Genomic DNA, 15593 nt, shown 5'->3' on the forward strand with positions numbered 1-15593 from the left:
GGAACATGAAATCAATTAAGTGGGCTGGGGGGATAACTGAAAAAATATTAGGATGCATCACAAGAAATAAGACTTTTGTCTTAATTATACATATATATGCTATATAATGTGTGTGTGTGTGTGTGTGTGTGTGTGTGTGTGTGTGTACATACATGCCTACATATGTATGCATGCATGCCCACCCGGGCACAGTGTTAAGTGTATTTCTTACTATACAGTGAGATCAAAAAAGTTTGAGAGCCACTGAGGTAGAGGGATCAGCTAGTTTGAAGGCCTTAGGGACAGTAAAGAGCTTAGTAAGCCATAGGGACAAAGAAGGCCAGCATGGCTGAAGTGAGGACTGGGGAGGAGGTATAAAATGAGGTAGGAAATGTATATAATTTTCCCACATACAACCTCCAGCCAGCATCTTAATCTGGACTGCCACCTCTATTCTCATCATGGGTCCTCGTTAAGAAACATGGCAGAATAACATCCTTGCTTTTATGTCACATTGTAAACTGTCACTAAGAGAAGTTAGCAATTACACTAATGTGACTGTGAAATTAATCTCTAAGAATGTATTTTATAGTGAGAATGTATTACTTGAGTAATTAAAAAGTGAAAAAACCAAGTTCATAAACCCTGGGGGAGCCGTCTGTTTCCTTTCAGATCCTCACTATAATGAAAAACTTTAAAGGTTAGTAGTATCTAATTCTGAAAATCTCTTGGCTATAAATACAAAAGGAAAGAGTATGAAGAGACCCTTGAAGTCAAATGCAGACACACACACACACACACACACACACACACACACACACACACAATAGAGACCGGGACTGTAGATGTGGCTCTTTCACTAACCAGCTAAGTGTCCTCACAACTTATTTAAACCTCTTTTGGGCCCTCAGATTCCTTAAGCGTGAAAAAGAAAGTAAAGCAGGTGTTCAGTAAGGTCACTTCATACCTTCCTAATTTTATGATTCTAAGTTATTCTAGGTCATTTACTATTTTTAAAGGTTGCAAAAATTAACCTGGCCATTATTATTTTTAAAAAAATTTTTTAAAGAGGAAGTTAAATGATATACGATGAAGCTCATGTCCTTAGCTTTACAGTAGATGTCACGGTGTTTGGAGAACTGGAAGAAAATGTCAGTTATCTCTGAAAGTTTATGTTGTACTTAGGTTGATCTGCACTTTGGAACCGTGTGGCCTTTCCCTATCACCAGATCGGTATACTGATAAATAACAAACTTCCTGAAAAGAACGTTTAAACCTCAAATCCTGTGTAGCTAAAGCTTGACAACAACCCTCCGGACAAGGTAAATGGAAAGTGAGTTGGCCACACAACTCACCTACAAGTTCTCCAATCATGAAAAGCAAGTAAAGAACGGCAGCAATGGTCAACCTGGTTTTCACCTTTCTCTGCTTCAGTAACTCTCGCTGTCTGCTGCAGTTGTCACAGGGGTCCACCTTCAGACTCAGCTGACTGTTGGTCAAAGGCAAGTCCTGGTCCAGTAAGGAATCATCGTCGGCCTGGAGGGCCGGGTGCGCCCCGTTAACAGGCCTTTCTGGGATTTCAGAACCATCATCGGCCACCACAACTCGAAGTTTGTTAAACCGAGAAAGCCCCTCGTCCCCCACCTCGTCGGAGAAGTCAAAGGCGCTGGTGTCATTTAAAAACAGCGGCGCATCATCCTTCCGTAGCAGAGATTTGAGACGCTTCCACGCGCCGGATCCGGCCATGGCAGAGGCTGAGCGGCCGCGGCGCGGAATGGCTCGGTGCAGGCGGCCGGCCGGCGGCTCCTACTTCACCGGAGAGCCAGTTCCCGATGGCACTGCCGCGCGTCCCTCCCCATCCTGTGGAAAACGAAACACGCTATAAATTAAAGGCGACCCAATACTGCCCACAAGTTCCGAAGCCCGGGGCGGCGGGGGGCGCCAGGCCGGCCCGGAGGCTCCGGGGCTCCGCGAGGGGGCGGCGCATCTACCTGGGGCGCTGCCGCGGGGCCGCCGCTCATCTCCCCGCCCCCGGCCGGCCGGCTCGGCGGGGCCGACTCGCGCAGCTCGGCCCGGGGCCGGGCGGGGAGCGGTGCCGTCCTCGCGCCTGCCGCGCCCGCAACTCCAGGCCGGCTTCCCGAGTCTGACAGGTTCGGGGCCGGCCGCGGGGGGCCGCCGCCTCTCCCCGCCCTGCGCGAGGCCGCGCGCGTGCGCCGCAGCGGCCGCAGGCGAGGAGCGCGAAGGAGGGGTCCGCACGAGCCCACGCAGGCCCGCGGCGCAGGGCTGCGGCGCCCGCAAAGGGGCGGGGCAGGGGTTCGTGCCGCATCCAGTCCTCCGCCTCCCGCCCGTAGCCCCAGTCTCGGCTGCGGAGCCCCGCGCGCCCGGCTCTGCCCGAGGGGCACTCACAGGGAAGCCCCAGTCTCTGGTGCCGCACTGTCGCCTCCCCAGGCGGAGAGGCGCTAGCGGATGGAGCCGGGGCCTGCGGTCCGAGTGGGTAGATTCGAACGGTCCCGCCCGCCTGGGGCTGGGCGTTGCTGCGGGAGGTCGCTCCACCCTAGAGGGCCTCAGGAATCTCGGGGCAGGATCTCGGTTGCGGATCCTGGGCAGAAAACGAATTTGTGCTTTCTTGCTAAGTGAGAAACTAAGCAGCTTGCTTTCTTCGAGTTGCTGCTTCTCTGGCAAGTTGACAAAATTTGCTGCACGGGTGAGAGGGCAAGCAAAGCTTATGGTCAGCAGTTCTATGGCCTGCTTTATATTTACTATTGCTTTTCAGCAAGTATGTGTTATCCTGTGTGTTCGCTTAGTGTCCCTTCTCCCTCCGTATAACATAGACTAAACCCAAGCAGAAAATCTAGTAGGGGTGTTCGTTTTGGCCTTTGGTTCTGTTAACAACCACAAATTTAAAAGAAGTTCTGAGAAGCAGTTTCTGATTTAGATTTAAGTTTTGGGGCGTCTGGGTGTGGCTCAGTCAGTGAAGCGTCTGACTTCAGCTCAGCTCATGATCTCCCGGATGATCTTGTGGTTCCTGGGTTCCAGCCCTGCTTAGGGCTCTGTGCTGACAGCTGAGCCTGGAGCCTGCTTCAGGTTCTGTGACTCCCTCTGTCTCTGCCCATCCCCTGCTCACACTCATGCGCTCTTTCTCTCTCTCTCTCTCAAAAATAAATATCTAAAAAAAAAATTTTTTTTTAAAGATTTAACTTTTAATAGTAACATGGAGGGGTGCCTGGGCGGCTCAGTGGGTTAAGCCTGACTTCAGCTCACGTCATGAGCTTGGAGTTTCAGACCCGTGTTGGGCTCTGTGCTGACAGCTCTGAGCCTGGAGCTGCTTTGGATTCTGTGTCTGCCTCTCTCTGCCCCTCCTGCTCATGCTCTGTCCCTCTGTCTCGCTCTCTCTTTCTCAAATAAATAAACTTTAAAAAATAATAGCAGAATGGAATGGCAATAGGCCTCCCCACTCCTCTTCTCCCTTGAAAGTCTAAGAGATTCTTAATCCAGAGCCCTTGAATGGGTTTTAGGGGCTTCTGGAAGCCTTAAATTCATGTGCAAAATATTGTGGCTTATATGGGTTTTCTTGAGTCAAGTCCCCTAGCTTTCATCATGTTCTAAATGGGTTTAAGACTCAAGTAAGATTTAAAACAGCAACACTGTCAGGAGAACTCATAGATCAACCCCCTAGCTTCCACTCAGAGTTGACTTGTAGCGCAAACTCCTCTATTTATCCTGTGTTAATGGATGTCATATTTGGATAGTAGTCTACATGGATTGCCAAATTTCAAGTTACAAAATCTGCAATAAAAGTCACATGGAACATCATTTTCCTCTGAAGATTTAGAATGCACTTTCGAATCTTGCATGCCTTGGGTGCAAGAGCACCAACTGCCTTTGAACTCCCCAGCAATCCTTTCACTTTTGAATGCTCACCATATCCCCACAGAGCTGCAGCCATGGGAGTCAGGTTAGGAAACCTGGATCAGAGATCCCATGGTTCCCAAGACCCGGGAGGGAAGTCTTGCCTAGGAAATTATTCAATAATCAGGGCCCTCAGTTCATTATCAGCTGAAGGGAGAGTGCTTAGTGAGTAGTGCTTTCCTAACCCCAAATATCTTAATCCACCCAATTTGGGAGTAGGTTAGTGGTTTTTCATTTGTTATACTGCTTGAAATTCTGCTAGTGAGAAAGATAAATGAACAAAGCAACGATGTCAGGAGTGTGATTGGTCTCTCTTTAGTATGAGTTCTTCAAATAGGATTCCATCCAAGGAAAGGGGATAGATGTTTTCAAGGAAAGTTGAGGCAGGAGCATGGATTGTTTTGGGTACTTACAGTAAGCTTTGTTGGGAAGGGGTGCAGTTCTGCGTCCCCATTTATTTTTACTATTTTGTATCACTGGGTATCTGGACAGAGTGATGGGTGGATAACAAAAACTATATAGTGATTTTAATGTATGTTCACAAATTCAGATACTTGTCCCATCCAGAGGTAGATCTTAATCTCCCTCCCAGTGAATGTGAGCTGCTCTTATTGAATAGCATAATGGCTTACAAGGAATAGAATGTGACATAAGTGACAGTAGATGACTTAAAAGACTAGGTCATAAGAGGCACTGTAGTTGCCTGCTTGTTCTCTCTTGGATCACTTGCACTGGGAGAAGCCAGAGTTACCATGTCACGAGGAACTCAAGCAGCCCCAAGGAAAGGCCCATGTGATGAGAATGGAGACCTCCTGCCAGCAGCGATGTGAATGAGCCGTATTGGAAGCAGGTCCTCCACCCTAGTTAAACCTTCAGATGTTTGTAGCCCAGGAGATGTTGACTGAAACCCCATGAGAGATCCTGAGCAGAAGCTCCCATCTAAGCCACTCCCAGATGACCCACAGAGACTGAGATAATAATGTTCATTGTTTTAGTATGGTAAGTTTGGGGATAATTTGTTACACAGCAATAGATAATGAATATACTCAATCTCAACTTTGCTCTGTACCAGGAAAGACACTTTTCTTATTCTTTTATCATGCGCGCCCTTGTTCCTAGGCCTGTCCTTGGGCTAGTGGCATGATTTCTATCACTGAACTTTAAAATGGGCTAAATAAATAGACTTCTGTGAATAGTCTTGGAATTTGCAACCTTATTTCTATGTATTCAGAATTTATAACAACAGACAAATGAACTTTTGAAAAATAATCCATTTATAATCTGGGTACTGCCTGCAATTCAGCTAGCTATTGCTCACCATGCCATTCTTTTATAAGAGACTTAATACTTCTTTCCAGTTGAAGAACTTTTTTGCATGGGCAAATAGAAAAAGTTGCCAACCATTTATCCTATTTCTTACCCAGGTAACCCCTAACACACAAACTGTTTAGGTAATACCAGAAGTCTGACATTTGCAAGACACACACTCCAGCAGTCAACGAGAATAGCCCCCAAATATCCTTCGTCAAAACCTGTTTTGTGGCCCAGATATCTCTTGGGACAAATGACAATGCTGAAAATAATACCACAGCTAACATTTACTTGGGGCTTGTTTATGCACCAAGCACCTCTGCAGGGGACCTGATTTCCATTAGAGGGGAAGTTAAGAATTCAAAGCATGGGTCTTAAAGTCTGACCGTATTTGTATCCTGGTTTCACCATTTAGTTATATCGTCTCTGGAAAACTAACCAATCTGTGCTTCAATTTTCTTACATATAAAATGGGGATGATAAGAGTACCCACTTCACGAGGCTGTGGTGAGGATTCAATGAGATGATGCATGTAAAGCATGTAAAACATAGCATATGTAGTTCCTAGCACATAGTAAGTGCTCAATCGATGACAGCTCATATTTTTTTAAGTAGATGAAGACGTGGAGTCTCAGGGAAGTGAAGTCAATTGACTGGAGTCATGCAGCTAAAAAACAGAGCAGGAGTTCAATTCCAGATCAGTTTGGTTTCAGAGCTCAAGCTCTCAAACACTAGCCTGCCACTGTCCTCTCAGTTTCACACACAAATGGAATGATGTGCAGAAAAGCACCTAGACTCCTTCAGGTGTGCTGGGAGAAATCCCTGTTCCATATATCAAAGACTTCCCAGCACCTTGAGACTTCAGCATCACCCTGTGAAATCCTTCTTGGAAAAGAAAGGAAAAAGTGGAAAAGTTTTTAAAAATCGAGGTATGGGGAAAGGTGCCACATACTTGACAGGCTCACATGTTGCATATTCCCAACCTGAGAATTCCTTTCTCCATTGGAATAGATGATTGTAGGAGATTTCCAAAGGATGCATTTGGAATGTGACTTCTTATCTTTTTCAGGAGGGGTTGAAAGCTATCAGATACAAATGGACAAGAGCTAGTGTTGTGATACACAACTATGGGGAGTATAATAATTTCTTCTATGGAGTGCTATGCTAACAGAGTGGCTGGAGAGTCAGTTTAACCCCTCCTCCAGGGGAAGAGAAGGATGCAAAGTAGGTAAAAGAATTGCCCAAGGACAGGCAAGTTGCCTTCTAGGACAGTGAGTAGATAAAGGAGAGGGTCTCTGGGCCACACCCATGTATCTGTCAGGAAAACCAACCTGTGAGCTAAAACAATCAAGTTCATTGTTTTCATACCTTTGCTTTGTCTTTCCTTACTTTTTAAAGGAAATGTACCTGTGAATTTCTCTAACCATATCTGGCTAAAATTGGAATAGGAGCTGGGATGGGTTTAAGACATAAGCACACCCGCCCTGGAGTCTGGAGGTAACAGCTTGAAGGTGAGGGTGGAACGCTGATTTTGGACATGCTTTAGGAATCCATCACAGACAAGAGAAGTTCCTTCAGCCTCTAATTTTGCCATCCTTTCACAGTGATCCCCAGCACCATACTGTTGCTGAACTCATTTTCTTGGCTGTAAAAGTGGAAAATAGTATTTGTCCTACCTCTGTCACAGGAACACTGTAAGAATCCAATGAAATTTTGCATGTGAAAACATTCCCTTACTTACTTTACTAGAGAGAGCTATTAAAAACCATACCATCTGGGGCACCTGGGTGCCTCAGTCAGTTAAGCATCTGCTCTGGATTTTGGCTCAGGTCATGATCTTGCGGTTCATGGGATCGAGCCCTCCATTGGGTTCAACACTCACAGCGTCAAGCCTGCTTGGGATTTTCTTTCTCTCTCTCTCTCTGCCTCTCCCTAGTTCGTGCTCTCTCTCAAAATAAATAAACATTAAAAAAAGACAGAAAGAAAGAAAAAAGAAAGAAAGAAAAAATATTTTAATCATAGTTCATTCATAACTTTAAATTCCCCTCTAAAAAACATTTGTATTTCTTGAAACTGATGTTTAATTTCTAAGAAATTCTTAGTGGTGAGATTAATCTGTCTCATACTGATTGGAGATGATTAAAACACTAATACTCAGTTTATACTTACAGTAGACTTATTTCAGAGAACATTATAACCTTTATGAATTAAACCAAGACAGAGAAGCAACTGCGGACAAAGTGACTCTTGTGACCTCTTAGAACTGGTGGCTTTAAACAATGAAGGCCATTGTATAAAAACTCCCTCCCAGGGTTATTGTGAGGATTAATTAGATTAAAATCTGCAAAGTGCTTTGAGTTTTTCCCAGAATTCCTTTATAAATAAAGATGGCATTAATTATTTTTTTAAGAAGTATCCTTATATGGATCTTCCCAGAATCAAATGTAACAAATTCACCTGCTGTTTAACTTGTATTCCCTGAAGCAAAAAACCCAAGACCAAGCCAACCTAAATGACCTCTAATGGTTTTAAAATGACTATAGATAGGAGCATGCTTGAATGAGCAGAAGTTAGTACCCTAATCACAAAGATCTTGGTGTATGTTTTACATGACCGGGTAATGCCTCATAATCACTATGCCATATGGTAATTAGGTATAAATTACTGTAATTATTACAGCTGTTTTATACTGATCAACCAAGTTTTACTCTCCTCTTTGTTATTTATATTTTACTAACTCACATTCTACTCACTTACAAATAGGCTTTAAGGCAGTATTCCCATTAGTAGGCCTTCCTCACCTCAGAATACTAGAAACGATGAGATTGAGAGTTTTTTCCTGATACTAGATACTGTCTAATCCTCATTGTATGCACAGAAACAAATAGACACAGACGAAAGACAGGTGTCTTAACAACCAACTCTCCAGCAGCTGAGGTTCCTTGGGAACCCCTTCTCAGTTTCCCAGTCTCTGATCTTAATCCTGTTCCCAGTGACCCACCCAGCCCGCACTGTGAGCTTCCCCCCCACACCCCAAGAAGGAGCTATTCTGAATATTCTGAGTGTGGGTGTGGGGCAACCCAATTGGGTGGAGGCCTGTGATGTGGGTGGTGAAAGAATTCACCCTGGGCAGAACAAAGGAGATAGAAGTTTATTAAATACACTGCAAGGGAGCTACAGGCAGGACAGCAAAGGAGAGACTGTTTGATAGGGGGCTGTGGGTGGGGGGGTGGGGTGTAGTTAAGGGGGGAAGGTGGGGAGGTATGAGAATGTGTGGAATTTTGGTACCTTTTTTTTGGTACCTGTGCCCCATTGTAAGTAGCTCAGTTGTCAACTAGGTCTTAAGGCTATTTTGAGGGGGGTCACCTAATGGGCCTATTTGCATTTAGCCTGGTGGTCACTGTGGGCCCTTTTACCTTACTGAGGTTTCCATTGCTCAGGCATGTTGCCTAAAAGCTGCCTCTACAGTGGGCTTAAGGTAGCAGAAACTCTGGAGCAGGTTCAGGTGAAGTCTGGGGAACAGTAGGGTAAGAAGCCCATTGTAAATGAGGAACCGGTCTGGCAGGCAACCAGCTGTCCTGATTTACTCGGGATGGAGGGTATTTCCAAGACCTGAGACCACAGTTTACTGGGATGAGTTTACCTTGTAGCAAGAATAGATTCTGTAACCGTGATATTGCTGGGCAGGGAGAGTATCTTACCTGGGCAAGACACCTTGTTCCTGTTGGGCCCTGCAGCACACTGGGCTGGGTGTTCTCAGGGAATTCTCAGGATGTGACTCCTGTTACAGTGAAATGGAAGAGGTCAAAGGTGTCTGAGAGGGAGGCCAACCACCTCAGATAGGACCCCCAAGGTACCATGACCCTGTTAGAGCCGTGGAGATCCCAAGTCAGTTCTGTAACTTTGCAGGTGTGGAAACTCTGCCTGAGGGTGAGGCTGGGGAAGTCAGTGTATGCCAGACTGCCCCAAGAGACTGAGTAAATTACTGTGTGGTTGATTGCTTAATTATCCTGGGGTACAACTCTCTTACTGCCCTGGATGCCCTCTTCACAGGACCAGTGAATATGAGAAACCAAGTTACCTTACAGCTAGAACAAAGGTGGCTGGGGGGTTTCAGTGACATCATTTACAGGCCTCATGGCCTCTCCTGGCCTTTTGTGTTCCTTTTTCCCTGCTGGGGTGTTCTTCCTCCTTCTCAGTGTCTGGCTAACTGCCATTCAGCTTTCAAACCCAATGGATTCTGCCCAATTTCCCTCCTTCTTTCCCTCTTTCCTCCTCTCCTTCCCTTCTCTCTTCCCTCCCTTTTGTTTTTAAACTTAAAAAAGTTTATTTTTGAGAGAGAGTGCACATACACACACATGTGCACGAGTAGGGGAGGGGCAGAGAGAGAGGGGCAGAGAGAGAGGGGCACAGAGGACCTGAAGCAGGCAGCACTGACAGCAGAGAGCCGGATGTGGGGCTCAAACTGGCAGATGGCAAGATCATGACCTAAGCCAAAGTTGGACACTTAACCAACTGAGCCACTCAGGTGCCCCTTCCTTCCCTTTCTTCTTTCCTTCTTTTCTTTGTTTCTTTCTTTCTTCCCTTCCACAAATGTTATTTGAGTGTTTATCATATGCCAGTCACTAAAGTAGGCACTGGAGCTATAGAATTGGATAAGACAAAGTCTAGATGATAACCCACCCCTGATTAGTCCTGTATATACAGCATAAATTCTAATTCTTTATTACTAATCCCCCCCCCCCCAGATTCCATGCAGACTGTTGATATCTATATATAACTTTTGAGCAAAAGTGAAAATAATATAGCCTTTCTTCTTGGTTCAATTTTAGTTTAGTCTTTCTGAAATCATTCCCCAGGCCCCCATCTGGTAAAGTCTTCAGATAACCACTTCCATCCATGGCGTGCTGATTTTTATCACTTAGTATTACTGTTACTGCCTTTAGTTCTCCCAGTTGTGCTTAGTTCTGAGTTGTGACCTTGCAGCTCAGAGCCCTGTCTTCATTTTATAAATAGTCGGGATATTTTTATCCCAAAGTGCATTACTTTGCACTTGTTCCCACTAAAGCTCACTTGTCAGTTGTCTGACCACAGAGTCAGATTTATAGGCTCTTCTGACTAGCCCAAGGATTGGCAAACGTTTTCTATAAAGGGCCAGATAATAAATAATTTCCAGTTTGCAGCAATACTTTGGTGCTGGTCGAATTTGCTCACTTCTGCCCTTGTGAAAGCAGCCATAGGTGATAATAAGCAAATGAGTATGGCTATGTTCCCATAAAACACTGGACACTGAAATGTGAATTTTGTATACTTTTCACCTGCCACAAAATATTAGTCTTCTTTCGATTTTTTTCAACCATTTAAAAATGGAGAAACCATTCTTAGCTCAAGGGATGCACAAAAACAGGTGTAGGCTGGATTTGGCTTGTGGGCTGTAGTTTGCTGGCCATGATCTAGACTCATCACTAGTTAGAAGTGTTGTTCGAGATTTCACTGCTCATTCCCTCCTCCTGATCACTTATACCTATAAGTGATATACATTGTAACTGCAGTTGCCTTATATGGCACGGTTTTTTTCACCACTCCTTTACCTACTCAATTCTAGATAAAGTCTAGAGCCACTCTCCCCCATGGCATCCATCCCACCCCAAGTCTAGACAAGTCCATTTGTTACATATGCTCATGTCTCACTTTGTAAATTTATCTTCATTAGTGGCATTATTTGACTAGTGGCTGCTTCTCACTCCCTTGTTAGGCTTTATGCTCCATGAGACTGGGGGCTGTCTGTCTTTGCTCATATCTCCTGCACCTGACCCTGTGCCTGGCACGCAGTAGGTGCTCAATAAAGCATTTGTTGAACAGAGGAACCAGATCCACAGCAGACCTCAGCTTATTGGCTGGGCATTGTTGTCTATAATAGCTCCCTCCCCTTATTAGCAGAGAGACCTTGAATTTTAAGATCTCTTTGAGCTTCAGTTTCCTTCTCTGTCAAATGGAGATAAGAGTTACTATCAGTGGGTTGTGGTGACTTAAATGAGAAGATGTAACTGGCACATGGCTTGCTCCAGTCGCTGTTAGATTAATGTCAGGCTCCTTCCCCACTTCCTCTCATTGCTGTCAACTCTATGGTTGTCTGATGTCTAACTACCACTTGCTCAGATATCCCAAGTGCATAGGACTCCACCTGCCTGAAGAGAACTGCACTGTTTCCTTTGAGAAACCCAGAATTAGAAATATGATGAGTACACCCTTCATATATCTGCTGCCTTTCTAAGACCTGTCCTTGGGCCCTCTGGTTCCTTCCCCTGGCTGGAATCAACAGGCTCCACCCATTGTTTTTGCTTCCTTATGTTTGCTAATGTTTGCTTAGTTCCTTATGGCCTCACAAAACATTCCAATCTTATGTGACTTTTATTTCAGCCTCTCCTTTGGAAATCTGTCAAAGGTTTTTTAAGGTGTTAAGGTAGAAAATATAAAGCAGTTCCCTTTTACCTACACACTATTTACTTCCTCAAAAATTAAGTAAATTAATTTTTCTTTTTACAGATACCATTTGACCATCTTCGTCTAAAGTTAACTTTAAGTGTTTACCATGCTTATTTCACAAATAAACCATAACTTCCTAGGTTCTCTCCAGAGATTTTTTAATGATAATAATTATCATGTCATAAAAATTACAAGATTTTGAGCCCAAAATGTGTTAAGCACTGTGCTAGGAACTTTAATTAAATACATCATTTAATTTAATCCTTATAACAGCCTTGCATAGTGGATACTATTATCCCCATTTTATACATGGGATAAATGAAACTTTTTTTGAGAGAGAGAGAGTGTGTGTATGAGAGCAGAGTAGGGGGAGGGGCAGGGACACGAGAGAGAGAGAGAGAGAGAGAGAGAGAGAGAGAGAGAGGGAGAGAGAGAGACTCTCAAGCAGGCTGTATGCCCAGCACAGAGCCCCATGCAGGGCTCTGTCCCATGACCCTGAGATCATGACCCGAGCCAGATTCAACAGCCGGATACTTAACCTACTGAACTACGCAGGCACCCAAGGATAAATGAAGTCTTTTAAATAATTTATTGAAAGCCACGTTATTAGAAGATGGTGGACTCAAGGTTTGCATTCAGGTTTCCCCCAGCCCAGTGCCCATCATCTTTCCATCCTGACATTTTCTTCCCTTCTTATGCTTGGTAGCTGGTGGTGCTGGGAAGGGCACGTGTATCACATTTTCACTCTTGTAACCTCCCGAGTGAACAGCCAGCTATGATGACTAGTTGCCCATTTTGGCTAATGGCTCCTCAGTGTCATAGCAAAGTTCCATCAGAACTCATGTGGGTTGTAAAGTATTACCCTTTCGCTTAAAACCACTCATCATCCATCCATCCAACCAATATGTCTATTTTTTTAAGTTTGTTTGTTTGTTTGTTTGTTTGTTTGTTTTTGAGAGAGAGAGAGCAAGCAGGAGGGGCAGAGAGAGAGGGAGACAGAATCTCAAGCAGGCTCCGCACCATTGGCACAGAGTCGGATGTGGGGCTTGAACTAGACACTTAACCTACTGAGCCACCCAGGTGCCCCTAACCAATATTTCTCAACAGGCTATCTCACTCCGTTTGGGCTGCTATAACAAAATACCACAGGCTGGGTGTCATAGAAACAGCAGAAATCTACTTCTCACAGTTCTGGAGGCTTAGAAGTCCTAGATCAAGGGGCACCTGGGTGGCTCAGTCAGTTGACCATCTGACTCTTGGTTTCAGCTCAGGTCATGACCTCACGGTTCGTGGGTTCAAGCCCCATGTCAGGCTCTATGCTGACAGTGCAGAGCCTGCTTGGGATTCTCTCTCTCTGCCCCTCCCCTGCTTGCTCTCTCTCTCTCTCTCTCTCTCAAAATAAACAAACAAACAAACAAACAAAAAAAAGTCCAAGATGAAGGTACTAGCAGGGTCATCTTCTGGTGAGGACCCTCTTCCCGATTCATAGCCATTGCTTTTTCACTGTGTCCTCACAGAGTAGGGAGGGTAGGGATGTCTGTGGGGCCTCCTTTGTAAGAACATGAATCCCATTCATGAGGGCTCCGTCCTTGTGTCGTAATCACCTCCCAAAGTCTCCATCTTGTAACGTCATCACTTCGGCATTAGGATTCCAACTGGTGACTTTTGGGGGACACACACATTCAGATCATAGCAGAGATTGTATACCAGACACTGTGCTATGGGTTGAATGTGTCTTAGGCCAAAGAAATGTGTCTTTAGTGCCTAAAATTAGTTTAAAATGAAGACATTGGGGGTGGGGGGTGCACCTGGGTGGCTCAGTCGTTCAAGCTTCTGAGTCTTGATTTCGGCTCACGTCATGATCTCACAGTCTGTAAAGTTGAGCCCTGTGTCAGGCTCTGCACTGACAGTGTGGGGCTGCTTGGAATTCTCTTCCCTCTCTCTGCCCCTCCCCCACTTACACACATGTGCGCACTTTTTCTCTCTCTCTCTCAAATAAAATTAAATAAATAAATAAATAAATAATAAAATTAAGGCACTGGGTAGTTAATAGAAGAGGCATTTGGAGAGGAGGGCTTGGAGGTAGGGAAGATGGAGAGAAAGGATGGGAAAGAGAAGAACTTCCTATGAAATCACTGCCTTGGGGACCCATGGGTCAGGAGGAGGCCAGTGGGTATGGCGAGGAAGGCAAGGGGAGATGAATGAGATTCTCACACACCAGGATAGAAGTGATAAGGTGGAACCAGCAGAATTTCTCTCTGGCATGACACACATAAGTGTGGCTTATGATTTTCGGTTCCCTTTCCAACAGCCAGTACTTTCCTAGCTCTCTGACATTCTTGTTTTCTCTTTCCCAAGCCAGCATAGATGATACCTTTGCATTGGTGTTCTCTGTCTGGGTAGCATCCCCATTTATCTTGATGGCCTACCAGAATTGCTGCAGTGACAGCCTGTTTCACTGTGTAGAAGGCGCTTACTTCATTTCTGCTTTAGTTGTGTGTGTGTGTGTGTGTGTGTGTGTGTGTGTGTGTGTGTGTCTGTGTATGCACAGTGTGTGCGTGTGTAGGCACATGAGAAGTGAGAGCGCCTGGATTGTTGTAGTTCAGACCATGCTCACACAAAGGGATCCTGGTGACCAGAAGAGTCCTCACAGGCACATCCACCTCAGTGCGTTCACTGTGCATCAGAGTCAGAAACTTGATTTTGTTGACACCCTGAGAATATATTCATCTCCTATTAACTAGCTCACAGAAAGTAATAAATACAAAGCAGAATATTGAGGGTGTGTAGGAAAGTGTACATATGTTTTAGAGATCCATACTGAAATGAGTAGGGATGAAGTGACTTGGGTCTATCTATCTGCTTTAAAATATTTTAGTTTTGGAGCACCTGGGTGGCCCAGTCAGTTAAGTGTCTGACTTCCATTCAGGTCATGGTCTCACAGTTTGTGGGTTCGAGCCCTGCATCAGACTCTGTACTGACAGCTCAGAGCCTGCAGCCTGCTTCAGATTCTGTGTCTCCCTCTCTCTCTGCCCCTCCCCTGCTCATACTCACTCTCTCTCTCTCTCTCAAAAATAAATAAACATTTAAAAAAAATTTTAAGTGAAGCAGGTGTGGGAAAATCTTGATAATAATGATTGAATTTGGTTAATGGGTATTTTATACTATTTGTACCTTACATATGTTATATACTAATTATATTATTTCCCTACTTCTGTGTGTTTGAAATTTTTCTTAACACGAAAATTAAAACAATAAAGGAAATGACAGTAATTTACAGAAAGAAATACAAAATCGTCAGCTTACCTTGTGCAAGTTAAGTTAACGAGGAATCCAAGGCGGAGAGCTAAGTCGATGTAAGACTGTTGGGTCACCCAGGACAATGACATATTCCTGTCTGCAACCAGGCGCTCCTCTCTCCCCTTCTGCTCTCATGTCCCGGGACCTAATTCCTGGGACTATCTCAGAAACTTAGAAATCTGATTCCTACATCCACGGCTGCTCCCTTCACACTCCCTGTCCCCTGTCAGATACTTAAATCCTGCTCCAGGCTGAGGGCATTGGTGCCTCTATTGCTACCACCCCTGGCAACAGGCATCTATCTCTCCTGCTTGCAGCTTCTAGTTTTGCTTTAGGACTGCCCATTCTTGGGGTACATGAGAGACCCTGCTAACTCAAATGCTGGTTCAGTTTCCACTCCTGCTGGCACCCCCCATCCCATCAGATCTCTTAGGGGCTTGAAACCTGAGAAGCAGCAAGGCATGGGCACAGGGAGGATTCCTGACCTTGCGGCCTGACCTATCTGCCGGGCTCTGCCTTGTTTGCCGGGCACCAGCTCCAGGAATGGCACAGATGGCTAAAGGGAAAGGCACTAAGGATGCCTCATTTTCAAAGGCACAATTTATTTA

At 44.9% G+C, this 15593-nt stretch overlaps 2 protein-coding genes across 7 annotated transcripts in view; one reads left to right on the top strand and one right to left on the bottom strand.

The window, feature by feature from the left end:
* The window catches only part of SLC30A4 (solute carrier family 30 member 4), a 28452-nt gene extending 25943 nt beyond the window's left edge, over nt 1–2509 (bottom strand). Inside the window, exons 1-2 of one of the 5 annotated variants that reach the window (XM_086710601.1) lie at nt 2386–2509; nt 1335–1839 (exon numbers count right to left, since the gene is read on the bottom strand). In XM_086710601.1, coding sequence (XP_086566727.1) covers nt 1335–1725 — 391 coding nt within the window. In that variant the 5' untranslated portion in view covers nt 1726–1839; nt 2386–2509. Of the gene's footprint in view, nt 1–1334; nt 1840–1970; nt 2292–2385 lie in introns of those variants that run through there. The other 4 variants (XM_086710604.1, XM_086710602.1, XM_025919585.2 and 1 more) reach the window with 4 other exon arrangements.
* Nucleotides 1–15593, top strand: part of BLOC1S6 (biogenesis of lysosomal organelles complex 1 subunit 6) — a 128838-nt gene that overhangs the window by 44769 nt on the left and 68476 nt on the right. The window lies entirely within an intron of this gene.

This window comes from Puma concolor, chromosome B3 (assembly GCF_028749965.1).
Source record: "Puma concolor isolate L17-30 chromosome B3, mPumCon1.1.hap2, whole genome shotgun sequence".
NCBI lineage: Eukaryota > Metazoa > Chordata > Mammalia > Carnivora > Felidae > Puma > Puma concolor.